The 9775-nt window shown below is 41.4% G+C and overlaps 1 protein-coding gene across 1 annotated transcript; it reads right to left on the bottom strand.

Annotated features, from left to right (window-relative positions):
* Positions 1-2030: 2030 nt before the first annotated feature.
* LOC134375221 (zinc finger protein OZF-like) lies at positions 2031-5778 on the bottom strand. The gene is made up of 2 exons (XM_063093466.1): positions 4929-5778; positions 2031-4763 (listed from the first exon to the last, which is right to left on the bottom strand). Exons 1-2 carry the CDS (start codon positions 5701-5703, stop codon positions 4090-4092), a joined length of 1449 nt encoding a protein of 482 aa, XP_062949536.1. The 5' UTR covers positions 5704-5778; the 3' UTR covers positions 2031-4089.
* Positions 5779-9775: the final 3997 nt, after the last annotated feature.

Below are 9775 nucleotides of genomic sequence, written 5' to 3'. Positions count from 1 at the left end.
ACACACAAAAATCAGTAGCATTTCTTTTCTCCAATAGTGAACATGCAGAAAGAGAAATCAAGAAAGCCTGCCCATTTACAATAGCCACCAAAAAAATAAAATACTTAGGAATTGAGTTAACCAAGGAGGTGAAAAATCTCTATAATGAGAACTACAAACCACTGCTGAGAGAAATTAGAGAGGATACAAGAAGTTGGAAAGATATCCCATGCTCTTGGATTGGAAGAATCAACATAGTGAAAATGTCCATACTACCCAAAGTGATATACAAATTGAATGCAATCCCCATCAAAATTCCAGACATTTTTCTCAGAAATGGAAAAAACTATCCATTTATATGGAACAATAAAAGACCACGCATAGCCAAAGCAATGCTGAGCCAAAAAAATAAAGCTGGAGGCATAACACTACCTGACTTTAAGCTATACTACAAAGCTATAATAACCAAAACAGTATGGTACTGGCATAAAAACAGACACACTGACCAATAGAATACAATAGGGAATCCAGAAATCAACCCACACACTTACTGCCATCTGATCTTTGACAAAGGCACCAATCTATTCACTGGGGAAGGGACTGCCTCTTCCGCAAATGGTGATGGGATAACTGCATATCCATATGCAGGAGAATGAAACTAGATCCATACCTCTCACCGTATACTAAAATCAACTCAAAATGGATTAAGGATTTAAATATACACCCTGAAACAATAAAACTTCTTAAAGAAAACATAGGAGAAACACTTCAGGAAATAGGACTGGACACAGACTTCATGACTACGACCCCAAAAGCACAGGCGACCAAAGGAAAAATAAACAAATGGGATTATATCAAACTAAAAAGCTTCTGCACAGCAAAAGAAACAATTAACAGAGTTAAAAGACAACCAACAGAGTGGGAGAAAATATTTGGAAAATTTACATCTGACAAAGGATTAATATCCAGAATATACAAGGAACTCAAACAACTTTACAAGAAAAAAACAAGCAACCCAATTAAAAAATGGGCAAAAGAGCTAAGCAGGCATTTCTCTAAGGAAGATATACAAATGGCCAACAGACATATGAAAAAATGCTCAACATCACTCAGCATCCGGGAAATGCAAATCAAAACCACACTGAGATACCCTCTCACCCCAGTTAGGATGGCTAAAATCCAAAAGACTCTGAACGATAAATGCTGGCAAGGTTGCAGAGGAAAAGTGACTCTCATACATTGTTGGTGGGACTGCAAAATGGTGCAGGCTCTATGGAAAATGGTATGGAGGTTTCTCAAACAACTGCAGATAGTTCTACCATACCACCCAGCTATCCCACTGTTGGGAATATACCCAGAGGAATGGAAATCATCAACTCGAAGGTATACCTGTTCCCCAATGTTCATTGCAGCACTCTTTACAATAGCCAAGAGTTGGAACCAGCCCACATGTCCATCATCAGATGAGTGGATACGGAAAAGGTCGTACATCTACACAATGGAATACTACTCAGCTATAAAAACGAATGAAATACTGCCATTTGCAACAACAAGGATGTACCTCGAGAGAATTATATTAAGTGAAACAAGTCAGGCACAGAAAGAGAAATACCACATGTTCTCACTTATTGTTGGGAGCTAAAAATTAATATATAAATTCACACACACACACACACACACACACACACACACACAAAACGGGTGGGGAAGAGGATATAACAACCACAATTACTTGAAGTTGATACGACAAGCAAACAGAAAGGACATTGTTGTGGGGGAGGGGGGAGGGAGCAGGGAGGGAGGTTTTGGTGATGGGGAGCAATAATCAGCAATAATCAGCAACAACGTATATCGAGAAAATAAAATTTTTTAAAAAATGTGTAAGCCAAATGTCCCCTGGGAGACAGTATCACCAATCATATTTAAATATTGGTATATACTCAAAACGTTAAAAATAGGTTTGATACTAACTTTATTTCTATTTCAAAATTTACATTCATTACATAAAATTGATAGTTTTCATTTCAAATTCTGACAAAAAACACGGTCAACTTTTTCTTGAAAGCATTCACACATTAAAGATTAGATGGGTATTTAACTTTATTTTAACTATTCAATGAGGTGTTCCTGCCCAATACGATGTCCCATATTTATTGCATTGATTCTCCCCATAATTTGATTTTACCATATACTGATTTGGTTATAAAATGTGACAACACAGGATTCTTTTCCCATATACAAGGACTGGTAACTGTTCAGAAAGTTTGTAAAATCAATTAGCTGCAGTGGGCTAGTACAGACAAAGCACACACAGAATGGCTGAATGAAGAAAGAATTTCTCATATAATGTATAAATGGAGGTTTGGGGATAGAGGTGGGAATATCTCTGGTTTCTTCAATTCCTTCTAATTTAAGTTAGGGTGGATTTTTCCCACCTGTGGACCCCAGCTCCACCCAGGAATCATCTTCATTCAGTCACAGGGAACATGAGAAATCAGGAAAATCTGCATGGCATTTTTTTTTTTTTATTGCCTGGCCTGGAAGTAATGTTGATCACTTATATCTATGTTCCACTGAACAGAGCCAAATTACATGGTCATCAACCCAATCACAGAAGGCTGAAATTGCAGGCTATGTATACAAGAGAAAAGGGTGGTTGTATTTAGAAAACACATAGCCAGTCTAATCCATGCCGAATTTCTCCACTGTGAAAATTCTCTAATGCCTGCATGATGTGACTCATTTTCTATTTTTATTTATTTTTTCGTGAGTGGCTGCTATGGGGATGATTGTAATGATGGGGCATGACTGTGTCATGAGCACAATGCTATAAGCAACAGTGCTCTAACAATAGTCGGCCTTGAGACTTTGGAGAAAAGATGTTTTCACACTCATTACAGTCCTCCTTCCATGAGTATTACACATCGTGTTAGTCAACCTACTACTTATCAAATATCTTTAAAAATACAATTATGAAATAAAGGAAACAATTCTACAAAAAAAAACAACACACTATAACAACTATTTACAGAGTACTCACATTTTCCCCAACATCTTAAGTAATGTACATGGCAGGACATGAATTGATAAGACACAAACACTGCACCATTTGAAGAAGGGACTCTAGCATCAGCAAATTTTTATATCAATAGGGAATCCTCAAAACATTCCCCAATACCTGAAAACAAGTACATATTTACAGGTCTCCTTAATGTAGGTTATCTGATATATCTTGAGGTGTGACTTCTGGCACAATATTTTCCCATACAAATTACATTCACTGTGACTTTCCCCCCGTGTGAATTCTTTTATGTCAATTAAGGGAGTTCCAATAAAAGACATCATATTTGTTCCATTCATAAGGATTTTTTTCCTGTGTGCATATCCTGATGTCTTCTAAAGTGTGACTTTTTAAGTTTTCCACATTCAGTACATTCATAGGGCTTCTCACCTGTATGAATTCTCTGCTGCAGGCTGACAGTTGGACTTTTTCAGTTAAAGGATTTTTCCATGTTTTTTACATTCATAAGGTTTTTAGTTTTACTGTGTGAGTACTCTGATGCACCAAGATGGATGACTTCTTTTTAAAGGTTTTTCCACATTTATGACATTTGTAGGCCTTCTCACCAGTTTGAATTTTCTGATGCCACCTGAGGATTGATTTTTGGTTAAAAGCTTTTCAAAATTCTTCACATTCATAATATTTTTTGTGTTAGTGGGTACACCAATGTATCCTGAAGTATGACTTGTAGTTAAACATTCTTTGACATCCATTACATTCATAGGGTTTCTGACCTGGGTGCATTCTCTAATGCATGCTGAAGGCTGACATTTGGTTTAAAGCTTTTCAATATTCCTTACATTCATATGGTGTCTCACTGTGTGAATTCTGATGCCTGTTGCTTAAAAGTTTTCCCACACAGCTTATATTCGTATGGTTTGTCTCCTGTGTGAATTCTCTGATGCATGCTGAGGTTAGACTTTCACTTAAAAGCTTTTCCACATTCTTTACATTCATATGGTTTCTCACCTGTGAGAACTCTCTGATGCAATCTGAATGATACCTGTTCGCTAACAGCTTTTCCACATTGTTTACATTCATGTGGTTTCTCACCTGTGAATTCTCTGATGCATGCTGAGGTTTGACTTTCGATTAAAAGCTTTCCCACATTCTTTACATTCATATGGTTTCTCACCTGTGTGAGTTCTCTGATGCATGATGAGGTTTGACTTTTGGCTAAAAGCTTTTCCACATTCTTTACATTCATATGGTTTCTCACCTGTGTGAATTCTCTGATGCCTACTGAGGGTCGACTTTTGGTTAAAACCTTTTCCACATTCTTTACATTCATATGGTTTCTCACCTGTGTGAGTTTCCTGATGCTTGCTGAGGATTCCCTTTTGGTTAAAAGCTTTTCCACATTCTTTACATTCATATGGATTATCACCTGTGTGAATTCTCTGATGCCCACTGAGGATCGACTTTTGGTTAAAAGCTTTTCCACATTCTTTACATTCATATGGTTTCTCACCTGTGTGAATTCTCTGATGCTTGTTGAGGGATGATTTTTGGTTAAAAGCTTTTCCACATTCTTTACATTCATATGGTTTCTCACCTGTGTGTATTCTCTGATGCATGCTGAGGAATGACTTTCGTGTAAAAGCTTTTCCACATTCTATACATTCATACGGTTTCTCACCTGTGTGAATTCTCTGATGGATGCTGAGGTTTGACTTTCGGTTAAAAGCTTTTCCACATTCTTTACATTCATATGTTTTCTCACCTGTTTGAATTCTCTCATGCCTGCTGAGATGTGACTTTTGGTTTAAAACTTTTCTACCATTTTTACATTTATAATGTTTTTTTCCCATTTGAGTACTCCAATGCATCTTGAAATATGACTCGTTAAATGTTTTTAGACATCCATTACATTTGTAGGGCTTCTCACCTGGGTGAGTTCTTTCATGCATGCTGAAGGCTGACTTTTTGTTATAAGCTTTTCCACATTCCTTACCTTCATATGGTGTCTTGCCTTTGTGAATTCTCTCATGGCCGTGGAGAGATGACTTTTGGCTAAAAGCTTCCCCACATTCTTTACATTCATTTGGGTACTCCCCTGTGTGAATTCTCTGAGTTGTCTTCAGATCTGACTTTTGGTTACATTTTCCACATTCCTTATAAATTCTTTCATGCTTGCTGAAGTCTGAATTCTGGTAGAAGGTTTTTCCACATCTGTTACATTCAAACGGTTTCTCAGCAATGTGAATTCTCTCATGATTTTTGAGTTTTGACTTACTGTAGAAAATTTGACTTTCTTCAAGCTCATATGGATTCTCACTTATGTGAATTCTCTGAAAAACTGTAAGGGCAGAATTATGGTAGAAAAATTTTCTACATTCATTACATTCATATGGTTTTTCACTTGTGTGAATTCTCTGATGACAGCTGAGAAATGAATTTTCATCAAAGTCATTGCCACACTTAATAAATCCATAGGACATTTCCTCTGTGTGAATTCTGCGATGCACAGTAAGGTCTGACTGCTGATAGAAAAATTCCTCCTGTTCATTACAAGGATAAAGCTTCTTCCCTGTAGATGTTCTTTGATATGAAGTAGCACGTGATGTCGTAATAAAAGATTTCTGACCTTTGCCATATTTATCATGTTTCTCTCCTGTGTGTGTAATCTGATGTTGAGAAAGTTTAATCTCTTTATAGAACATTTTCCCACATATGTCACATTGAAAAATATTCTTTCCTACCTGAGTTATCTCTTGGGCAATGGCAGCTGGCTTATCACAGGCTTTTCCATATTCATTATATTTACAGGTGGTTCCGCCCATATGCATATTCTCATATGTACATATTGTTGGCACTGTGTTGGAGAATTTCCCTTTTCCACTAAATTGAAAAGGTTGCCCAGTCTGAAACCTGGAATGGTGACTTAGATTCTCATCATGTCTCTGTGACTTCCCAATTATATTATGCTTATCAGATTTCTCTCCAGCACGCATGGCATCAGTCTCTGTAAGAAGTGTACTCTGACATACATTAAACTCCTCATGGCCCATTCCTGAATAGTTTCTGTTACTTATAACCAGATTTAAAATATGCTTTGAACTCAAATTAAAAGATTTTCCTAAATCAACTCTCTGATCAGTTAATCGGTTCCCATTGAGGACTACACCTTGCCACAAGTATCTACCATGACTTTCTTGGCTGTTCTTAATAAGGTCATTAACTACCTGGAAATCTGTAATGACAAAAAGAAAAAAAAAACCCATATCAATATTTCATTGCATACTTTTGTAAAGGTAGAGAAGCTTCTCACAATCCTAGGAATAAACAATTTTGTACAAGTCAATAATGGGTATTGGTTTCATGAGTATATAGGGTTTTTTCCTACTGATAATGTTATGTTGCATTTATTTTCAAAAATTGCATCATGGTTTTCTTTGCTTCTTTATTCACTTTTTTCTTTTTTAAATCAAGATAAAATATTTGATAATTTTTACCATCTTCCTAATTGTAGTTTTCTAATACTCGGTTATCACCTTCCATTTGTTTACACTTTTTAGACTATTTTTATAACTGTAGGGACCCAAATGCCCCAAGGGATCAAACCCCATGCACATAAGCCCTTCTCGGCCACACCCCATCATGGCGCTGGTTGCCCTTCTCTTCCGTATTCTCCTTCCCACCGGCACGAATTACACACCAATCAGCTCCACCCCAAACCCCATGCAGTATGCTAAGTAGGGATTGTATTTTAAGCCAATCAGCTTTCCCCTTAAAGCCCTATATATATGTGTGTGTGCCGCCTAATAAACGAGCTCTCTCTGGTGGATCGTCAACTGGTGTCAACTCTTCCTATCATTTGGTGCCGAAACTCGGGACGGAGTTTCTCTCGAGCGGCGACACTTTTCGGGTCCCAGCGGCAACATCTTCCAAGTCGCCCCTCGGGGCTCCCTCGAGCTGTAACACTTTTTGAATCGCAGCGACAGCACTTTCCAAGTCGCCCCTCGGGAACTCCGTCCCGCCAGGACCGGCCTCCCTTCCACCGCTCACCACTGACGGTCCACCCTCGTCCATTGTTTTCGGCGCTGGCTTCTTCCACTCACCACCGGCTCATCATTAGGTAAGCCCCCTTTCCTAAAGGGCACCGGCCCTTTTTCAGGCTACCACAGGGAGTCTAGATCGTCCGGTAGCCCCTAACACCCATACCCACCCCACCACGGTCTTCACGACCACCATAGCCCCGGTAAACTTTTACTTTCATTCTTGGAGGTTAAAAGCCCCATTCTGTTCTCTCCTTCTCTTTTTCACCCTCTTGTTCACCACTCTCTTCTAATCTCTGTCCAATTTCCGTCTCCCTCCACTTCCTGGGTCTGGGAACCGACCAGAAATTCCTAGCGCTAGGTTTCCTTCAGGCACCGGGCTTCTGCCCTAGAGAAGTGAAGTTCTGGGTGACAACCCACACCTCCCTTCTCTCCTCCTGGTTCGTACCTGAACCTGCCGGGACTGACGTGATCTACTGGGGATCCCGCTTTTCCCAACTGGCTGAAGGATCTGTCTTATCACTAATCTCTGTCCAATTTGTCTAAAATTTCCATTAAGAGACCAGAATGGGTGCTTCCTTCTCCTCCCTAGAGGACTCTCCACTTCAATGCCTTCTGAAAAACCTCACCAATCTTTCCTTCAGGCCAGATATTAAGCCCAAACTCCTTACCAAATTCTGCACACAAGATTGGCCTTATTATCCTTTAGATAATCAAAACACATGGTCCCCTGAGGGCACATTAGATCCTAACATTCTACGCAACCTCTTTAACTACTGCCAGTGCCTAAAAAAATGGAAGGAGATCGCCTACATTGAGGCTTTTTACCTCTTGGCTCAGAACCCCGCCCTCTGCTCCTCCTGTGCTCCCTCTCAAGTCCTTTTAGCCTGTAAACCCTCTTCACAGTCACTCCTCAATCCTTCCACCTTCGACCCTGCTGATGAACCCCCACCCTACCAACCTCCACCTCTCCCAGTGCCTCCAGCATCCGCTCCTCTTCCCCCATCATCTGTGTCACCTTCTGCACCTCCAGCACCATCCACTCCCCCGTCTTTACCCTCCCCTACCCCTGACCCACTAAGCCCCCCTTTCACCCGTTCCCGAGGTCCTCCCCCCGCCCCTTCAACAATTGCCTCACTAGGTGAGGTAGCTGGGGCTGAAGGAGTAGTTAGGGTCCATGTTCCCTTTTCCCTAGCTGACCTTATAGAATTAGAAAAAAGACTAGGCTCTTTCTCTACCGACCCTACCACTTACATTAAAGAATTCCAATGGATCCTGCAGGCCTACAGCCTCACACATCATGACATCTTCATGCTCCTAGCCAATACCCTCCTCCCCGAGGAACGCCGCAGGGTCTGGGATACAGCCCAAACCCATGCCACTGACATCCATCGTACCAATCCGAATTACCCACCAGGCCCCCAAGCAGTCCCAGAACAGGAACCTAATTGGGATTATAACACAGCCCAGGGAATCCAGGCTCGAGACCGTTTTAAATAATTGGCCTCAAAAAATCGGCTCGCAAGGTCGTCAATTTCCAGAAAATTCAAGAAATTGTCCAAAAAAAGGAGGAAACTCCATCCGAGTTCCTCAATAGATTAACTCAGGCCTTTCAACAATACACTAACTAGACCCCAACTCAGAAGATGACCGGTATGTCCTTATGACCTATTTCCTGGCCCAATCCTACCCCGACATTAAAACTAAACTTTAAAAATTAGAGCAGGGTCCTGCAACCCCTCAGACCGAAATCCTGTCAGTGGCCTTCAAAGTCTTTATAATCGAGAGGAGGAAAAGGAACGTCGAAAACAAAAGGCCGACCATGCCAACTTCCAGATGTTGGCCCAGCTTATCAAACCCCCTGGGCGCCCTCCCACAGCCTCCACCTCTAAGCCTCCACCTGGAGCCTGCTTTAAATGTGGAAAGGAAGGGCATTGGGCAAAGGCTTGCCCCACCCCCAGGCCACTCCTTGTCCAAAATGCAAAAAGAAGGGATATTGGGGATCTGATTGCCCCCTCGCCCGAAGGGGTGAGGGACCAACTGCCCCACAGTCCCCCGAACCGTGGACACCACCTATGGTGGGCCTCGCTGAGGAGGACTGACGGAGCCTTGGGCCCTTCCCGACCATCTCTATAACAAAGCAGGAGCCCAGGGTATCCATGGTTGTGAACGGCCACCCAATATCTTTCCTCCTGGACACTGGAGCCACCTTTTCGGTCTTAAGGGAATATAAAGGCCCCACCACATCCAGCAGCTCTCCTATAGGCGGAGTAGGAGGTAAACAAATCTTTCCCCAAAAAACCCCTCTTTTAACCTGCTGCCTTCAAGGCACTCAATCCGTTTTCTCCCATTCCTTTCTAGTCATGCCACAAAGCCCCGTCCCCTTGTTGGGATGGGACATTCTATCATGGCTTCAATTCTCCATTACCTTGCCCCTGTCCTCTTCCTCTTCTCCCATTTCCTTCCTCCTAGCACTAGTTCAAGCTCAAGATCCTACCAATTCCACCCCTCCAAAAAAGTCCTTACCCATCCTGACGCACCCTTTTAACCCCACAGTTTGGGACACTGCCAGCCCCGCTCTGGTCCAATGTTCCCCCATACACATAAAACTAAAAGACCCCTCCAAATATATTTGCCAGGCTCAGTATCCATTAACCACAGCAGCCCTCCTCGGGTTAAGTCCCATCATTCAGGACCTATTAAAAAAGGGGTATCTCCGTCCCACTCACTCCCATTT

The sequence above is a fragment of the Cynocephalus volans genome, chromosome 4, assembly GCF_027409185.1.
Source record: "Cynocephalus volans isolate mCynVol1 chromosome 4, mCynVol1.pri, whole genome shotgun sequence".
NCBI lineage: Eukaryota > Metazoa > Chordata > Mammalia > Dermoptera > Cynocephalidae > Cynocephalus > Cynocephalus volans.
This window is presented reverse-complemented; position numbering and strand designations above follow the sequence as displayed.

Excerpts from the sequence above, each read along its gene's own strand:
- LOC134375221 (XM_063093466.1), bottom strand. The coding sequence starts at position 5,703 with ATGTTCTATAAAGAGATTAAACTTTCTCAACATCAGATTACACACACA. Across the intron at positions 4,764-4,928 it reads GCATGAAAGAACTCACCCAG|GTGAGAAAACATATGAATGT; the intron begins GTGAGAAGCCCT and ends GAATTCAAACAG.